The sequence below is a fragment of the Xenopus tropicalis genome, chromosome 8 (assembly GCF_000004195.4).
Source record: "Xenopus tropicalis strain Nigerian chromosome 8, UCB_Xtro_10.0, whole genome shotgun sequence".
In the NCBI taxonomy this organism is placed as follows: Eukaryota; Metazoa; Chordata; class Amphibia; order Anura; family Pipidae; genus Xenopus; species Xenopus tropicalis.
In genome coordinates, this window is record NC_030684.2 from 108,032,393 (window position 1) to 108,052,960 (window position 20,568).

Sequence of the window (20,568 nt, forward strand, 5' to 3'; positions counted from 1 at the left end):
ACAATCTGTTACCTTGATATCTGTGCCAGTTCTTTTAGGAATTATCTAAACGTAGGAAAATGAGAATCCCAAGTCTAAAAACAATCTATAAATAAACACTTGCTACAATGTTAACTGTTACGTTAAAGCAACACCAGAAGATTTTAGTAGACGTGATTGCAGTTTCCATTACTAAGGGGCAGATTTAGCAAAATGTGAGATTAGAGTTTATCACAGAAAAATTCAAAAGGCGAATGTTAGAGTTTGATAAATACACTTCTAAAAATCCAACCCATAGGAAGCAATAGAATGTGGGTGCATTTTACTTTGGGGAGCTCAAATCCCACACTTTAATAAATCTGGCCCTAAATTAGGTGCAGGATTTGGCAATTTTTCGGTAAATATTGTACACCCTCTCTTAAATATTGCTCCGTTAAAGTATTATCCTTATAGTAAAGGGCAGCTAGAACCCTACAACATAATACATTATCTGGGAAGGACGGTATTTTTTCTTGATTCCGTGGTAAATCACCTGCAGTGTTGGACATTGTAGGTGCTATGTGTGTGTGTATACAGAGAACAATGCACAGAGTGAAAATGAGTGTGAGCCTTAGTTGTCCTTTAACCCCTCTGTGACTCATGCTTTCCCTGATGGCTCACCAAGCCACACTATTTAGAAACAATAACCACACAGATAATTTTTAAAAGACAATGACAAGTGTGGCTCATTGTTTGAGCTGCACCAACAGAATTCTCAAGTTCTCTATTAGAAACCCATCTGACACTCTGTGGCTCTGTACATGTAAAACATTTGAGGTTTCCTTTTACTAAGAGGCATCCCATACTGTTTTATGCCTTGTATTTCTTTGATGACTGCCGAGCACCTCAGTAATTATCACACCCATAACACTCTCTGGCATATAAAATATTGGCGTACGAGCCTGAATGTCTAGTTAGTTTCAATTCCCTTGAATTTGTGTTTTTAGCAATGTATCAGCAATGAAAGAGTTTTTTTGAATCTCTGATGAGAACATTCAGTTAACCTTGGTATTAGGCAGTGGTGAACGTTTACATACTGGACCTGCTGTAATATTTGGTCTCTTACAGATTCAGCAGTTCCAAATATAAACACTTGCATGGGCTATGGTTAGATACAAATGATGCTGACCAAGTATAAAATCATTAATGTACAATATATACATGTTCTGCATGTGTCTGAGTGGCTTTTATGAGATTGCACTCTGATTGCAGTTTAAATTGAGATTCATTGATTGTTCAATGGGGACATAAATCCAACAAGAAAATATGTCTGAGCACTTTTTCGATTTGCAATAATTTTCTTCCTTTTAACCATTTCACCTTAACCATAGCTAAATGGAGCAATTGGCACAGAAGATCTTTTTAGGGGCTGCAGTACAGACCAACAGGGGTTAATTGAGTATCCAGATGATGATTACTCGGTATGTTTATGTGGATTTTAATGCTGGTTAAAGGCAGTGGCACACGGAGAGATTAGTCACCCTCGATAAATCTTTACTATTGCGGATGACTAATTTCCCCGACTTACCATCCCACCGGCAAAAATGTAAATCGCTGGTGGGATGGCATACGTGTCACTTCGGTTTTCCAAAGTTGCCCAAAGTTTCCTTGTGAGGCAACTTTGGGCGACCAACTTTGTGCAATCCCACTGGAAAAAATATGAGGATATGAGGCCATCTCCCATAGACTCCCATAGACTCCATTTCAAATAATTCAAATTGTTAAAAATTATTTTGTTTTTCTCTATGTTAATAAAACAGTAGCTTGTAACTAAACTGCATAAATCCATATTGGTAGAAAAACAATCCTATTGGATTTTTTTAATGTTTATTATTTATTTATTATTTTAGTTATTTCACTTTTTATTTAGCAGCTCTCCAGTTTAGTGTTTCAGCAGCTATCTGGTTGATAGGTTCCAAATTACCTTAGCAACCAGGGAACAGTTTAAATGGGAGACTGGTATATCAATAGGGGAGGATCTGAATAATAAAAAATGAGTTATAGAAAGTAGCAATAACAATAAATCTATAGCCTCACAGAGCAAACGTTTTTTGCTGCTGGGGTCAGTGAGCCCAATTTGAAAGCTGCAAAGAATTAGAAGAAGAAGGCAAAGTTCAAAAACTAGTATTTATAAAAGTAAAAAATGAAGACCAATAGAAAAATTTCTTAGAATTGGCCATTCTGTAACATAGTAAAAGTTAACTTAAAGGTAAACCACCCCTTTAAATGTTTTTTAGCAGACTTAAGGTATGAAGATCTAAATTATGAAAAGACCCCTTATCTGGAAAACCCCATGTCCCGAGCATTCTGGATAAGAACTCCCATACCTGTATTGGAAATACTTATGTTTTGCATCATGGTACAGTGTACAATATTAAAAATCATTAAAACAAAAGATTTCACTATTGTACGTAAAGTCAAAACGGCTGCATAAAACATGAGTGGGTTTTGTGATTGTGTCCACCCGTTTCAGGGTTTTGTTTCTTCATTGTGTGTCATTGAAAATGTTGTCTCCTTTAATGTCTGAGCTAGTGCTATGCACCAGTGAACACATCTGGCATATTCTTCCTGGCTCCCATGTGATTGGCACTAACAGACTGGTTTTCTTTATGGTGTTTGGGGGTGAAGGCGGAAAGTTCCTCACCAATGCAAAGGTGATGTGGAGTTGACAATGCAAGGGAAAACTATACCATGTAGATGTATATACATAAGGATAAAAGGTTAAGTTAGGCAACAATGTAAGCTTTCATGCATGCAGTGACAGACAATTCATTAAATTCCAGCTCTATGCAAATAAATAGCTCTCGGATTGCTCAGTCTTTCACAGTTCAGTAGTAGCAGTTGTAGCATTGCAATAATAACAGTTTCATTGTAGTACCACTGTAGTGCTCCCTACCAGCATGCATCTCTTGGTAATCATTGCAGAAGAACTTCCAGGAGTGCCAGACAGGCTTGAACTGGGCTTCAAAATAGGCTCTGGCATTTAAAAAATACAGAGGCTCAAAATGCCCCCTGCCAGTCCAATAAATAGTGACTGCCATTGGCATTTAACAGCAGCCCCTCTGGCATTTGCCAGAACGAAAAGATTGGTCCAAGCCTGGTGACAGTGCTCTATGGTGCTGATGTCAGGCCTTCTGATTCTCTCCAGAACTGCACCAAACTACGCCATTGCATCTTAAAGAGTTGTCTCATTGCTCTCAGGATATAGCACATAGTGCCATGGATAATGGGGCTTAACGCTTCTCCATTACCCTCCTAATACTAATGCTTTGGAAAACTACCCATCTGGCCTGTTTTGCTTGGGGTACTATGCCATCTACACATGGCAAAATCTTTCTTCAGCTTTACTATAGGCTTACTAATGGGCTTACTACTGGTATGGAATCTCCTATCCAGAAACCCCATATCTAGAAAGCTCAGAATTATAGGCAGGGACAAGCTAATCCAATGCTTTTGGCACAGAAATGCACACTTTAGCAGTTCCAAATCAAACAATGGAGAACATAGTAATTTTCCAAAAAAAGGAATAATGCTAAGTCCATATTGCACATTGAATTTACTTTTATTACACAGTGACATGTAAGCAATTCTCTCTTTACTAATTTGGGCTCATTTACAAAAGAGGGTGCATTGTACAAAGTCCACATACTGGCTGCACCTTTTAACCATTGCGGCCAAGTTATCCTATGAGTAACAGTTTAGTCATTTGCCCTAAGAGAACTGCCGGGATTCCTGTAACTACCAGCAGCTCCAAGCAGGGTTCCTGACAATAGCAAAGGTGTGCCATGCTTGCATATCCTCATTGTTCAAAATGGAAAGTGAATTGTAATAATCCAACCATGTTTTTTTTTCTGTAGCATAAATGGATGACTACTCACCTTGTGTGTCTGTGCTGATTAAGCACTGTGTGGTTCTTTAGCTTTATTTATATATGTTTTCTCTGTGCTTTTATACATATTTCTCTCTGATAAGCTGGAAGAGCCTGACTGACTAGTAAATAGTGGCAGCTTTGTCAGACATCATCACATATTTTCTGCTTTGTTTGTTGTAAGGACCTGATGCCAAACATTCTTTTTAAATTATTGGTTAAAAAGAATGTATCAATGGAGGATGGTTGTTGCTCCATGTATTGTTATTGCGATACCAGGTGTGTATATAACAGAAGATATCACATAACTGGGGCTATGTGTACATTTCTTTTTTCTAAAGAGGCAGGTAAAGAGAGCTGAATTAAGAACCAAACCCAGATTTCTCAGAACCATGTGCTTAGTACAGTGGGGTAGCCCAAAGAGTTATAAAGCCACTCATGAAGAGAAGTTTTGTCAGTCTTAGGATTTGGAGATATATATAAATGTATGTAGTGAACATCAGTTAATGTTGATTTTTCGTTTTAGAATGCTCTTTCTTGTGGAAATGCAGGTTTTGGGATTTGCTTGTTTTTGCAGTACCCTTCTAGTATAGTTATTTAAAGAAGGGGGGTTTCTATAAAGTTCAGGTTTGGGTTCTGAATAGTGATGAGCAAATTTTTTGCAAAAGGAATCGGTTCGCTGTGAAATTCCGCATTCCACCATTGGTGAATTTTTGCAAAAGTGCTGCAAAAATTTGCTGCAACAAAAAACAAGGAACAAGTTGCAGTTGCATCCAGAAAGTCATGCAAGCCACATTTTGCTAATTTTTTTCTGTTTTATGAATTTTTCAACAGTTGTGTGATTTTTTTGGGGGGAAGCAAACAGGACAGATTCGCTCATCACTAGTTCTCAAATAACTAACGGCATAAATACACACCCCTTCATGTCACCACACTGTACACTGCTATTTTTCCCATTCCTCTTTGCAAAACCATGGTTTTGGTAACATTTTTTTTTTACCCCAAATGCTCCTTTGTTCCTCACTATAGTTACATGGTTAAATCCACATCACAGCACTGATACCACTCCTGTTTCAGGCACTCTTTTTGGTGAGTCCTTAAATATTCTTATGTCTTGGATTCTTTAGTTGGATCTCTTGTTCTGCCCTTATTTCCTTCTGGCTTGTGTATCACCAGAGCCCTGATTCACTACCACACCACTGTTCCTTGGTTTATCACTCCAGACTCCACTACAGCGCCAGAACCAATTTGAAGTGTTATAGTACACACAAAAGGACAGCTAGCCCTTATTCTCTGGGTTCTCTTTTAACTGGAGCCTTCACCTTCAGTGAAATAATTGGGTCAGATCCAGCTGTAAAAATGGTGATGGATGGAAGATGACAAACAACATTTTCAAATCAGAGGCTAAGATATATAAATTATTTTGCATGTAAAGCTGACTATTGGCATAACATGAATCTCTAAGATAATGCCGGCAAGGAATAATGTCATTGGAAAACATGTTTTTTTTCGACACACATCAGTTAATAGAGCTTCTCCAGCAGCTTGGGACTCCCACAGTTACATGGGAGTAGGAGAAACAATAGGTTACCTGAAAGCAGTTCTAATGTGTAGCACTGGCTCCTTCTGAAAGCTCAGACTCAGGCACAATGCACTGAGATGGCTGCCTACACACCAATATTAAAATATACAACTAAAAAAAATACATTTGTTGGTTCAAGAATTAAATTTTAAATTGTAGAGTGAATTATTTGCTATGTAAACAGTGTAATTTAGTAATAAAAAGTACACCATAACAATCATGACAATATCCCTTTAAACACTGCAAAGGTACTTGGAAATTATAATGATAACTGTAGCAATTGTGGACATCTGCAGTATGAATACATCTACTCTTCTGACACAGTCTATCAAAACTGTTACTTTAATAACATGAGGTTCTGTACTAAGGAATGGTGTAATGTTCTGCAGTGCCTGTATTCACCCCCTAGGAAATTTTAATGTTGTATTGTATAGAATTGAGTCGTTCTCTGCAAGAAGCAGTTGACCTCCTGAAAAGAAAATTGAGAAGAAAGGAAGATGAGAAGTTTTGATTAATTTGATTCATACTGTTTGGATGAAAAACAAATCCAAAGTGACAACTGAACAAATTTGTTAAGACAAAGACCAGACCCCCCATGTGCAATGACCCTGCATATCTCTCCGGATCATGCTTACAGTGCTGTTTCTATGTATCATTCATTTAAACAATAAATGCTACAAAACTTTTCAAGGACATCATCTAGGAGGAGGTCAACAACTTTTCATTTTTTCTAACATTCTGTTATTTTACATATGTAACATCAATTTTCTCAGGGCAAACTGGGTATATTCAGCAGTGTAACTATGTGGCACAGGGCCCCCTAGCAGGAAAATCTTTAAAGGGGCGTGGAATGCACAGCCAACCCCGCGCAACTCACTACCCCCCCCCCCCCGTTTGCCTACCCATGCTCTCCACTCACTCTTGGGTAGGAAAGCCGCTGGGGAGGGGGAATTTCTATATAACAGAGAAAGGAGACCCCTTAGTCTGGGCCCACAGTCCCCTGGGCCACCCACTTCCTTTATAGTTACACCACTGGGCATATTATATATTTTATAAAAATATTTTTAAAAAAGTGTTCCTGAACATTCTGACCCCTCCTCTCGCTGTGGATAATATGTCACTAATTTAACTTATTCACCCAGCTACCCAGCAGGTAAAAATCAAATACTATAAGAATATTCTCACCTATATACAATGCAAGGCCCTATCACAATCTGGTTCAGTATCCACCTCCTTCCCTACTCTACCCTGTGTTCCAGTAGCAGCTGTGTAACCTAAGGCCAGGGCCACACAGGGCAGATTCTTGGACTGCAGATAAACTCAGACCTTTAAAAAAATCTTATTGTTGTGCCTGTACCTGGAGTCATTGCATTGGACTGGATGCAGGCACACTGAACAGAATTTGGCATGAATCTGCACATGTGAGCAGTTTTTTATTGAATTCTGCTGTGTGTGTGCCTGCACCCAGGTCAATGCAATGGCACCGAGTTCATTGAGTGTAGGGGGGATTCTCGGCCTGCAAGAATCCGTCTTGTGTGGCATTAGCCTAACTCTCATGCTACATCTCTCCATTTACCATACAGACATAGCTAAAATGTATCCAGTCTCCCTCCTGTAACCTCAATCAACCCATCTGCCAGCCACTAATGCAGCTCTCTGATTTGCCAATATCTAATGGCCGACATTAGAATTCCCATCAGAGAGCTTGCTCTCAAAAAAGGCAACAACTGTTCTGCTTGTGGCAATTCAAATTTTCCTTTGTTGCATTACGAGTTATTTAAGAAAATAAGTGGGATAAACAAAACATAAATGAGTGTAATTTCCTTTATGAGAAATCAAAATCCCTACTGACGTAGCACTGCGCTTTATTTAGGTGTGGACTGGCTTCAGTTTCTGCTTTATTCACCCCAAACAACTTCTCAGAAATATAAACTGGGAAAGGAGTTTTCATACACGTGTAATGCAAAATGTAATCAGATCATTAAAGTGGATTATTTACTGGAGAGGGTGATTACTGAAGGATGTGGCTTTTTCCAAAGGCAAACATAACGCCCCAGTAGATAACAATGTTATTTGCTGTGTTGACATTGCATACCTCCCGAGAGGCTAGGTCTGATTACACAGAGCTTTTGCAAGTAAAACTGTAACTACTTGAGGCCTTTGCCAAGCTGTGCTGTGTTAGAGGAAGCAGACACATGATGCATGGCTTTTTTTAACATGGCATTTAAAGTCCCTATAAATTGGCTAGTGTTGCTTTGCTTATTAACTGGACAGATGGGCTTGCTACTGAAAACACCAGCAGAAAAGCCCAAAGTGACAATAGTGCTAATATCACTTTAGTTTTCAGTCTGTGGGCACACTGGGAGTCTGGGATGAGCAGCAACAAAGAGGACTTTTTGTCAAGAGCTCAGATTGAAAAAGTAGATGTCAGGCCTAGTGCCGGAACTTGGGGTAGACAGAAGAGGCACCTGGCTAGGGCACAACGCTGGCACCTCTTCTGTCTGCCTGCCCCTTGCCAGGGTCCTGGAGGATGCAGCTTGCCTCCAGGATAGCAGCTTTCCTCGACTATGTTTCCATCTTTGTGGCTAGGCACTGATCAGGCCTCACTTATTAGGAGTAAAATACTACCCCCTCCATAATGCAAAGCTTTCCCACCCCCAGACTTCTAGTGCAATTGCACCTGCTGAAACCCAGGCAATTTAGGCATAAAATGGTATACCATGTAGAGTGGTTCATTATCAAGTAAGGCCTGACAGGTTATAGGGACAAACCTGGCAGTTAGTAAATAACACAGAGGACTAGATTCAATGATATTTTTTCATAAAACCAGATGCAATTTAATTCAACTTATCTCACTGTTTATCTCATGAAAACTCTATTTAAGTCTGTGGGATAAACTGGACCTGAATTAGGAGAAAAGTTTTTTTTTACATCAAATTGAATCTCATCTATACGTTTTTATGTGACAAACTGTAAAATAATGTTTTCTCATGGAAATGAATCTGGCCCCTAACCGTACATTTTATAAAATAGGCATGTTGTGGTCGTGACATGAGTGTATATATTCACACCCCTCATGACTTCATGAGCCTATTTCACATAGCAAACCCTCCACTTTGATACAAGGCTCTTTTGCGCCTCTGTGCGCTGCACATAGCACCTAATTTACAATAACAGACACAACAGGCACATTGGCACTAGGCACAAGAAAACTGGCACAAACATCTCACTGTGAAACTTTCAAAATATAATCAGTTTAAAATTCTGTATGTTTTTTGCATGTATTACATTACCCTTCACTATCAGATCAGCAATCTGTCTTTCTACATGCAGCCTTTGTCAGGTTTTTAAATCCAAAAAACTTCGAATTAAAGGAAGGCCATCTCCCATAGACTTCATTTTAATAAAGTAATTCTAATTTTTAAAAATAATGTTCTTTAATTTATGTAGATTTAAGGTATGGAGAGTCAGATTACGAAAAGACCTCTTATCCAGAAAACCACAGGTTCCCAAGCATTATGACTAACAGGTATCTATTTAAAATTTATCTAAAAACTGGGAACTTGTCACCACACTTGGCAACTTGCTGCAGCCCAGGGGATACATTGTACAGTACTGAAATTTGTGGGCATGGCCTACTGTGGGTGCCCAGTAACGCCACAATTGTTCACAACAGTGAAGTAAGAATAGGAAACTGGAAATAGAATTAGTAGGGAAGGTTAAAAATAGCTGTTGGGAAAGGACAGAGTTATAGATGCATGCAGGGTCTACCTAGGTGCAGAATGCTCATTGTGCATGCACAGTTTAACAATGTGGGGAAATGAAGGAATATGGGGGATTTCCATACACTCCGCATTAGGAGTAAGGTTGTACTGGCTGGGGCCAGTATTACAAATTTACTGTCAGTGTAGTTGCCCAGATACGTCCCCAACCATCCCGTTTATATTTTCGATCCACTCCAATCCTTGTTCCAGTTGCAGCAGTTTTTTACACTAAACAGCCTTTTCCACTTTCAGGCACTCTAGTTTTGTCTCACTGCTCAGCTGTGCAGGGCTTAAGCAAGTCTGGGGATCAATGGACAGTGAAGTAATGCTAATGCTTTTTTTGTACATGGCAGTTATTAGTCTGTCCAATACTACAACTTGCTTTCCCATAAGTTAGTTTTTACTGGGTTTAGAATGCATTTGGCACCCATATAGCAATATTATGTATGCATGTAGGTAGTTTCCCTGCAGATAACTGAAATGCAGGTAAAAATTATCATGTTTGATTGTGTCAGACATGATAGATACGCATTCTGTGACATTCATGTCCATAGATTTCTGTAAAATGAAATATTAAGAAACACTTTTTTTTACACACTTGAGAATACTTGTGTGTGCCATAGACTGGTGGATTCAGATTTTTTTGGTTTTGGCCCCATCTTTAAGGTCCAGCATTTGGATACGACCCCTTAAGGGCATCAGATATATGAAAACATTATAAGCCATTCAGCCATAGTTCCAGGAATATCAAGCATTTAACCTAAATTGAACTCTGACTAACACACTGGGTTTCTAGATCTCAGAGCCAATAGGCATTCCCATTTTACTGTAACTGGTCTTTAGGCTGACTGCTTCAGGCCTCCCATGCATGTTTAAATCTAACTATAACTCTGCAATGTCAGCATGGCATCTTATACTTCCCCTTTAATCTAATAATAGGACATGTTTAGTAGTAGCTAAATACATGGTATTCAAAAAATTCTACTTTGTTTCTAGCTGATGTAGTGGAAGGTTAAAATGAGCATCTCAAGCTTTTTCCAAATTTTTACAATGTATGACTGATGCTACTTGTTTAGAAACAAACATTACAATTGTCAGGCAGAGATGGGGAATGTTATTCACTTCCTTCTCATCATTGTCAAGAGACATGTGGAGCAATGCCAGAGCAACATAACAGCTCAGTTTTGTTTTAATTAACAGGAATTAACAGGTTTGATGTGGAATATATTCAGACCCTAAACATGGCCTATCTGGTTTTGACCTAGTTCAGACAGAAAGGGCCATTGTGTAATAACGTGTTTAAATGCCACCTACTAATGCTAAATGTAATAGATTTTAGGGAGTGTGACAGTGTTCCAACTATATGCGTAATTAAGCCTAAAAGGGCAAATGCCTTAGAAGCACAAAATTCTACTGGCAGAAGATGATATATGGGTAACTGCAGAAGAAAAAAATTCTTCAAATGTGACATTCAGTCATTTTCATATTGTGAAATAGTTTCTAAACTTCTTCATCATCACCAACATATTTTATATCGTGCTAGTAAGTAATGCATTTACATTAATTGATAACAAACAGGGGTCTTACTATAATTAACAAACAAGGGTTAGAGAACAAAAATGATTACATATTTTACAGTAAAGTACAGTACTCCCCATCCTTCTACACTTTGGCTCCTGGAGGATGTTCTTTATTAAAGGGGTAGTTCACCTTTAAGTTAACTTTTGAAATGTTATAGAATGACTAATTCTAAGCAACTTTTCAATTGATCTTCATGTATCTTTTATAGTTTTTTAATTATTTTCCTTCTTATTCTGCCTCTTTTCCAGCTTTCAAATGGGGGTCACTGACCCCAGTAACCAAACTAATTCTCTGTGAGGCTAAAATGTTATTGTTATTGTTACCTTTTATTAGTTATCTTTCTATTCAGCCCCTCTACTATTCATATATCAGTCACTTTCTCAAACCACTCCCAAAAAGTAAAATGATTAAAACAACTACCAATAATAAAACATAAAGACCAATTGCAAATTGTCTCCGAATAATAGGTTTTGAGAACGTATTATAAACCTGTCTGTATATAATAACCTTTGATTTTTGGGGTGTTAAAAACAAAACATAAAGCTGTGCATGTTCATATAGAACTTTAAGTTTTTCATACATCTTTTTTTGGAAAATATGGTGGGGAGATTTCTCTTTTCCCTTTAGAAATATGTTCACAGAGCATATTTCATCACGTAACTGCTCAAGTACCCAGTCTCCCTGCACCCAGGCTGACACAATGGTTCCGGGTGCAGGCACATCATTAAGCTTTTTGAAGCATAGGGGCAGATTCTCGATAAATGCAGGCCGAGAATTCGTCCCTTGTGGCTGGAGGTATGTTTTTGGCTTATTTGCTTTTCTCTTCTACTTCTGTAGCCTGCAATTTAAAATGCTGTCATTTTGCTAAAACAAGAAAGCGGATGATTCATTCTGAGGCTAGGTTTTTATTGAAATCACTGTTATTATCTGTGTTACTATCTAGCTTTCTATCTAGACCCTTTTGCTAAACATCTTCCACACTGCCATTGAAATCACTGCCTGGCTGCCAGTGCAAGTGGGACCAGATAAGTCAAATCCCAAGCTAAAAAATGTTGCAGAGCAGAAGGGAAAAAAAGACAACTTGTACACTGTCTGCATCTTGCTTACAGTAAATCTAAAGGTGAACCTCTCCTGTAAATAATAGAAACTTAAAATGAGGATTCTGTAATCCTGTTGCTTCTGAGAGCTGTGCGGGTTCTGAAAGTCCTGTTGCAAATGTCACCCCTTCTATAGTCACAGCCACTTGATACTTTAGAGCTTCAGCCAGCTGCAGCTGTGGTACAAACAGGATGTAAAGGAAGGATACACCTGTACGCTATATACATATTTTTCATAAAAAGTAGCTTAGTAAGAGACTCCTTCGGCTAGAGCTTATTAAGAGCACAATGTTCTTGCCATGGTGCAGCACTAATACAAAACTTGCTGCACATAGAGAGGAAGGCACATTATGCTTGCTGAAGCTTCCCTGGTATCTTAATGGCACATTAGTAAGCTCTGCAGTTACAGTAAATCAAATTTGCTGAAGATATTATTAGAACAAAAAAACAATGTAATACTGACAGAAAGGTAAGGTAATGGTAACATTATGCTGTGGGAGTGCTCTCTTCAGTTGGAGCTTTGCATCTTATAGGCAACTTGGCCAAAAGTTCAGCTTTCAGCAGGATAATGATCCTAAACACAAGGCCAAAGTAATGTTATAGTGGCTCGATAACATAAAGGTGACTGTCCCACAATCATCCAGTCAAAGCCCTGATTTCAACCCAACTGATTAAAAAGTGAGGTACACCAGGAACACCCAACTACCTTGAACAATCTGGAGCAAATCTTCTTGCAGAAATTGAGCAAAATGAAATTTACATGTTAGTCAACTAATCACAATGTCACAACAAAACGGCTCTTACATTTCATCAGCTGCAAGAATTTGCTGGCACTTAATATATAGGCCAGGATCTGCACTCACACAGCTTACATTTGGGCTTTTATGAAACACAAACCCCCATATGTAATAGAAGGGCAACTAAGCTGGTAAAGGGTATGGAAAGTTTCAGTTATGAAGAAAGACTGGCCAAGTTGGGTCTGTTTACACTGGAGAAGAGGCGCTTAAGAGGTGACATGATAACTATGTATAAATATATAAAGGGATCATATAATAACCTTTTTAATGTTTTATTTACCAGTAGGTCCTTCCAACGGACACGAGGGCACCCACTCCGTTTAGAAGAAGGGAGGTTCCATTTAAACATTCGGAAAGGATTTTTTACAGTGAGAGCTGTGAGGTTCTGGAATTCCCTCCCCGAATCAGTCGTGCTGGCTGATACATTATATAACTTTAAGAAGGGGCTGGATGGATTCTTAGCAAGTGAGGGAATACAGGGTTATGGGAGATAGCTCTTAGTACTAGTTGATCCAGGGACTGGTCCGATTGCCATCTTGGAGTCAGGAAGGAATTTTTTCCCCTCTGTGGCAAATTAGAGAGGCTTCAGATGGGGTTTTTTGCCTTCCTCTGGATCAACTAGTAGTTAGGCAGGTTATATATGGGCATTATGGTTGAACTTGATGGACGTATGTCTTTTTTCAACCCAACTTACTATGTTACTATGTTACTATGTTTGCCTAGGAGCAGTAACCCATACCAACAAATACAATGTTTGCTTTTAAATAGGTGACCAGTAATTACCTTTTACTGATTGGTTGCTATGGATTACTGCTCCTGGGCAAATTTAGTGCCTCTTATTACATAACCCCTAAATTGTTTTAAATAGTCTTTGAACTTCTTGGTGACTGCTAATACTCTTATTTATTCTGCATTAGAATGTACATTATTCCATTCATAAGGCACAAGAACCAAAAATATGTGTAATGTATACAGTATCTTTCTAAACAGCGCTCAGTAATGCCATCAGTAATAAACAGTGCTTAGTGATATCACATATTGTTAAAACTTGTGTACTATAAAGTATTGTGTACCATATATTATAAAGATATTGGAAGTCACGACATGACCTGTATAAAAGAGTCATGGAACTCATCAGTGACATCTAATATCCTTATGTATCATAAAAAGGGGCACATTTTCCAAAAACAGAGTTGGGCCAAGCCGGCTGGTTGCCAAAGGCAATCCAGCCAACCAGCTTGCCCCCACACCCTCTCCCTCAGTCTGCGCGTGCGCGAACAAGGAACCTCCTGTGCTGCCTACCTCGTGATTCGGTTTGATTGATTGATTTATAGAAGACAGGATCCATAAGTCGATAGAAGATTTTCAAAGTAGAATTATCTGGTGCTTCCCCTTGACCAGTGGTTCTCAACCTTCCTAATGCCGCGGCCCTTTAATACAGTTCCTCATGTTGTGGTGACCCCCAACCATAAAATTATTCCTAAGACCATCAGAAATACGTGTTTTCCGATGGTCTTAGGCGACACAGGTTGAGAACTGCTGCCCTAGACCGTAGGGAAATATCTACTTCCTGAGAATAACAGGAAATTTCTTTTAACGACAATAAGGAAAACTACAGCAACATATTTAAAGAACAAGAAAAGGTCTTAACACAAATACTTCTGTTAAAATAATGAAAACTCCATGGGTTTACTTTGCCATTTTGCAGCCTTTCTTTTGAAGCACTGCAAGATTTATTTCTATTGCATTGCTGGTCGGTAGATAAACAGGGAACACACTGGCAATAAGGGGTAGATTTACATTGTACTGTTAGAAAGAGCACTGCTGCCTGGTTATGAGAGAAAAATTGATTTAGTAGCCTTATGGTTAGACCTGGCAAATCTATCTATAAGTAAAGCAATAATGTCAGGTGAAAACTTTTTTTTATTTTTAAAATATTATCCCTTGTAGAATATTCAGTTTTTATATGTGGCCAAATACATTTGTGGATGCATACATGGCCGGAACTAGGGGTAGGCGTCTCACACCTATATCTCCACCCCCCCCCCCCACAAAGTTATTGTGCTCATGTGTACACGTGAGCGGGGAGGTATCAGCAAGAGGTGCAGCAACCAACTGGGGGGAGCCCAGTCAGCTTGGCCCGCCCCTGGATGCATATAATAAACTTAAATACTGTCATGGGAAAACATAGTTAGTTAATAGAGCTTCTCCAGCAGAATCCTGCATTGAAATTTGTTTTTCAAAAACACAAACAGATTTTTTTATATTTAATTTAAAAATTTCCCATGGGGCTAGCTATATTCTTCATTTCCCATGGTGCCACAGCCATGTCACCTGTGCTCTAATAAACTTGCTGAGTTGAAAGTTGGAGTGAATTCATCCCCCTCCCAGCAGCCGATCATCAGAACAATGGGAAGGGAGCAAGATAGCAGCTCCCAGAAGGTATTAGAATAGCACTCAGTAGTAAGAATGGGACTCCTCCAGTTACATGGGAGTAGGAAAAACAATAGGTTACCTGAAAGCAGTTCTAATGTGTAGCGCTGGCTCCTTCTGAAAGCTTAGACTCAGGCACAATGCACTGAGATGGCACCTACACACCAATGTTACAACTAGAAAATACATTTGTCGGTTCAAGAATAACATTTTTAATGGTGTTATGTAAACAGTGTAATTTGGAAATAAATAGTACACCGAGGGCTGCTCCTGCCATGAAGCAAGGTGAGAACCTTACCTTAGGTGGCAGTGAGCAACCAGTTACCAGGGGCTGTAAAAAGCTACCTCTGGTAACTCTGAGAAAATTTTTGTTTCAAAACACAAAAATTCGGGCCTGATAGTGCAGAGAGTGCATTAGTGCTTTCGCATTAGCGATGCGGCCCCCTGTGGACCCGCTCCAGTGCTAAAGTTGTAAGTGCGGAGTGGGAGAGAGGGGGTGGCAGCAGCCCCAGAATCGCCACTGAGTACATGATAAAAATGATAACAGAATCCCAGAGCATAATGTCAGCACATAACATATAAATGTGTAATTCCATGCATACTGGGTGTTACATTTTTCAGTAAACCCTTGTCATTTTACAATATTTACAACATTTTTAATGTGTGAGAAGAGCTTGTTATATTTATTTCCATGCAACAAATGTTAGCTTAACATTTCCTCCTTTGGGAACTAGGCTATAATGATTTAGCTATTCTCACTACTGTTAAATTATTGCAGTTTATATATTTAATTATTGCAGTTATATATTTAGGATGCTTGATTATCATGGGAGCAAATGATAATTGTTTGACAGCAGCTCATGTAGGCCACAGAGAAGTTATATATTCAAAAGAATGATAGTTTCTGTAGGCAGGAAGAGGTGACTGTGATATGAATTTGGAATGGAAAGACAAGCTTATAATGGATGGAACAGCACTGAAACTGTTGATTTTGGATGTGTGTTAAATATGGAACACAACTACAAAGTTGAAACTCTACAGTCTGGGGTACCGAATGAAACTAAAATCCCGGAAACTAAGGTAAAATATTCCCTTTGTGTTTTAAACTTGCCATTTATAATGTGATAGATTTTATAAGTGCTGTTATTTAAAAGAGATGTATTAGTTGCCACAAATGGGAATGGGAAACCATCAAGTCAAAATGGAACAAGGTGAGGGAGAGGTTGCAATTCTCTGTCAGCTTTTATAGGGGTTGTGAAATGGTTCTGATGAGGATAAACTATCATGCTTTCCTTTTAAACTGTGGAATTAGGTATGTCCTCTAAAAATATATATATTTTGATTTATTTTTTGGTAGTTCTGATAGTGTTTATGCACCTTGTCTACTTAAGCCCAACTGAATGAGCTCCTGTCGAAAAAGTGGTATATTTTCCCTTTAATTCTCTGCTGGGCTACATCACAGTGTAGTAAAACTTTTGTTTGCTACCAGAAAGAATGCTTCTTGATATGTGCGCCAGTTTCACTAAGGTACGAATCCGAATCACGATTCATACCTTATTTGTACTTCATTTCTGATGATTGCAAATGTCACGAAAATTCTTTCCGTGTGAATACGAAAATTTTGTACTGAAAAATACTGAAACGATCATTTGCTATAGTCACAAAATTTTTGTATCCGAACTATCGTAAAAGGTGCAAAAATCTTCAGTGCATGATTTTGGAAGCCTCCCATAGGACTCAATGGCACTCTGCAGCTCCAACCTGGCCCAAGGAAAGTCTCCCATAGGGCTCAATGGCACTCTGCAGCTCCAACCCGGCCCAAGGAAAGTCTCCCATAGGACTCAATGGCACTCTGCAGCTCCAACCTGGCCAAAGGAAAGTCACGATACCGAAGCTTGAATGAATCCGGAACTTTTATACTCGTTGCGACAAATACGATTTTGTCACGCAAATTGTCGCACAGTACAAAAAAGTTGAGCAAATTAACGAAAAGATCACAAAAAATAAACACACAGTTATAAAACTTTGAAAAAATATGATTTTTTTGTATTCGGACTCAATCTTACTTTGATGAATGTGCCCCTATGTGTGCACTGTTTCCCCACACTATACATTGAGAGGAAAACCAGAGAGCCAGCATTACACTTGCAAATGAAAGAAGAATAGGAGTACTTCCAGAGGAAAAAGCAGGAGAAAAAAGGACAGTATCTGTCTGCCAGCCTGTTATGAAACATGATGAAGATGTTGTGAAAGTAACCCATACTATCCAATCAGTAAATGCATGGCTTACTAGTTCTGGTGGAAACGTTGTGACTTTTATTGCATAACTCCCATAATATGCAGTGCATAGACAAAGCTATAGATGCAGCGCAGGAGCCAGTTTATCTCCCTCCAAGAGTCTTTAGCTAAATGGATTCTATAAGGAGTATTCATTGAGAAGCAATAAGAAATGAATGAAAACATTTTAAATATAATAACATTTTGTTTGTAAGTATTTAGTTATACTTTTGCAATCTGTTTTTCATGTAGCTTTGTGTCAGAGCCAGTTCTTTTGAAAGGCATCTTAAATACATCATCTAGGCAAAGTAATCACAGGCCAGTAATGTGTTAGAACTAACTGCATATAATAGAAACAGTTTGCTGAGCAGGAGATAGTGAAGGGAAAGCTGGGCCAAATAAAGACAACCTGATCCTGTGACCCTGGGCCCAGATATGCATTGGGCAGGACCTCCTTAGGGCCCCCTACATTGGATGATGAGCTGATGGTCGGTCTGGAGGGGCAGAGTTGGCAGCTTTTATTGCCCCCCCCCATATGGCTAGCTTTGCTCAATTATTTCAATTATATGTAGAATGTTTCCTATGACATGAGATAAAGCTTACATTAAAAGTTTGTTTTTCCGATAGTTCTCCTTTTAGCTTCCTTGTGCTTGAAAAGAAAGCAATGAAACTGCAATTTTATTGTTCCATAAGACTATCTGATTAGTCTTATGGAACTTTTTGGTCTGTAGGAGCAAGTAAAGGCCATATTTGGGGGTGGCCCTGTGACTTCATCAGAAGTAACGGGTAGAAAAGAAGAAATGGCACATCTTTGTTTTAGTTCTAGAGAGGCCTTTGGAGGCCCATTGGATGAGCACATTGCCAGTAAGCTGCCATCTCTCTCTGGAGTAAGCAGATGTTAATGGCCTGTGTATGACCAACTTAACTATTGCATTGTATGCCATCAACAAAAGAGTGGACAAGTATGAACTGACATCTATATTAGTTCTATTTTTCTTTTTACTGTAAATGATCCTTTTGCATGTTAACAAACCATTTTAAAAAGAGAGAAGTACAGCACAAAACAATAAGGAACGAGACATATTACTGTACATGATTAGCCAAAACAAAAGCAAGAATTATGCGCACCTCAACTTCTCTAAAAACAGAGGCTGTACAGAGCCATGTGTGGAACTGAAGCAAACACTGTTACCTCTAACAAGAAATTGAATTTGCTGTATTCAGTAACTGTTAACAAATATCCCACCCAGGTATTGATTGATTTACATGGTATGGTAACCATGTTGACAGTGCTGTAAGACTTTGCGCTCTACTCTGCTGAAGGTTTTACAAATGTATTATGGAGCATGTAGTCAGTGTCGGACTGGATACCAGGAAAACTCCCGGCGGGGCCCAGGTGTCAGTGGGCCCTCTTGCTTGTGACTATTTGGCCAATTGCATGGTCATTCCCTATTTCTGTATGGGAAAAAGAGATGAAAGGATAGAAAAAAGAGACTTGGATAATAAAGAAATTGAGGGAGGAGAGGTTGAGTGAAGAGAGGAGGAATAATAGTTTAGAAAGTGAGCCTATGGTCCAAGGGTTTCTGGTGGGCCCCTGGCATCTCAGTTCAATACTGCATGTAGTAAGTAGTATCGAAATTAGTAAAGCAGTATTACTGGTATGGCCCATAATGCTTTGAATTCAGTTGCAGGTGATTGTGATAATATACATGAAATCTTGACTCAGAGTGTGATATGATCCAGGATTTTGGGTAGTTTTGATCAAACTGCTGACCATTTATTTGTGCTTTTGCACAACAGGAAGGTTTAACAGACTGTTCTTTGACCACATCAGGTCACTTTTGCTCCCCATCACTGTGGGCGTACACTGCATACAGCAGAATTGACAGGGGGCTAATCCTGACTCCCAGTGTCACTTGAGTTCTGGGATCAAATTAATCTGGCCATAAACCTGTGTAGTCAAACCACATAATAAGTGATAAGGTGATCTAATAAACAAAATATCTTCCAGTGTGGCTTTTCTAAATAGGAAGGGCTGGATGGGGTCCAGTTCACCTAAAATTGGACACTATTGATTATTGTCCCAGGTATTGCTAGCTTTACACTCTGACTGCAGTTGGCCTATATCTGTATTGGTAATGTTCAATATTTATTAGTGATGTAAGAAAAATGGTTGGGGAAGTGGTCATGGTTTTTGTTTTTATATGTAGCACTAAGCTATGAGAGTTTTTGACATATGGTTTTTATGCTGGTCCATTACAAATTATCACAATCTACTATATGCCCTGACATGAATGGGCTTATTTATCAATTTCTGAATTTGTAAATTCGAGTTTGTTTTTCTTATCGAATAAACTCATATATTGAATGCTCTCTTATTTATTAATAAGGAAAACCCATCCAAGCCTAAAAGCTATAAGCACCATGGAAATCATATGTTTTAAATAGTGAGTTTAAAATTATATGCATTTGTTAAAGGAGACACATCATGTTTAAATTAAGAATGTACCAGTGCATTATACTCCTCTAAATATAGAAGGATCGTGTTTAAAAAAGTTGTGTTTCGGACTGATTTTTTGAGAAATTCCCCCAAAACCCTACTAATCCCACCAATCTGTTATACTTCCTGCTGGCTGAATTCTCTGGATGCAGGGGAGCTGGAGCAGTCAATACACTGCACTGTAGTATAGGAACCAATCAGCACCTAGGCTGACCTGATAGGGAACTGTAGACTGTCTTTGGTTGTGTGACTGCAAAATTGTGATTGGCTACTTCCATGCCACTGTGCTTCTGGCAGGGACTGTTAGGACACGCTCACCACTCATTTGAAACAGGACAGAGACCTGATAGAATCTATAGGTCTGCCTACATAATTAGTGTTTTTTCATTTATTCAATATGTCTCTTTTAACATATATATTCTTTTATCTTTTTTTACATGGCTACAGAAACCATGGCAGAAGATCAGAACGATGGTGAATATTCCTGTCTTCAGCCCCTTCAAAAGGCGTTGGGTACAGCTTGCTGGGCACACAGGTAAAAATACAACCACTTTCCAGGATACGGGGCCTGTTTAAATTAGTAAATTATTCCATTCTACGCCCTGCAAACCTCTCAAAACCTCTCAAAACTATATCCTCATACTAAACTAC

At 38.8% G+C, this 20,568-nt stretch overlaps 1 protein-coding gene across 1 annotated transcript in view; it reads left to right on the top strand.

Moving 5' to 3' along the window:
* itpka (inositol-trisphosphate 3-kinase A) overlaps nt 1-20,568 on the top strand; it is a 49,524-nt gene that overhangs the window by 10,372 nt on the left and 18,584 nt on the right. The window contains exon 2 of the mRNA XM_002935350.5: nt 20,365-20,452. Within this exon, the coding sequence (XP_002935396.3) occupies nt 20,365-20,452 (88 nt within the window). The remainder of the gene's footprint in view (nt 1-20,364; nt 20,453-20,568) is intronic.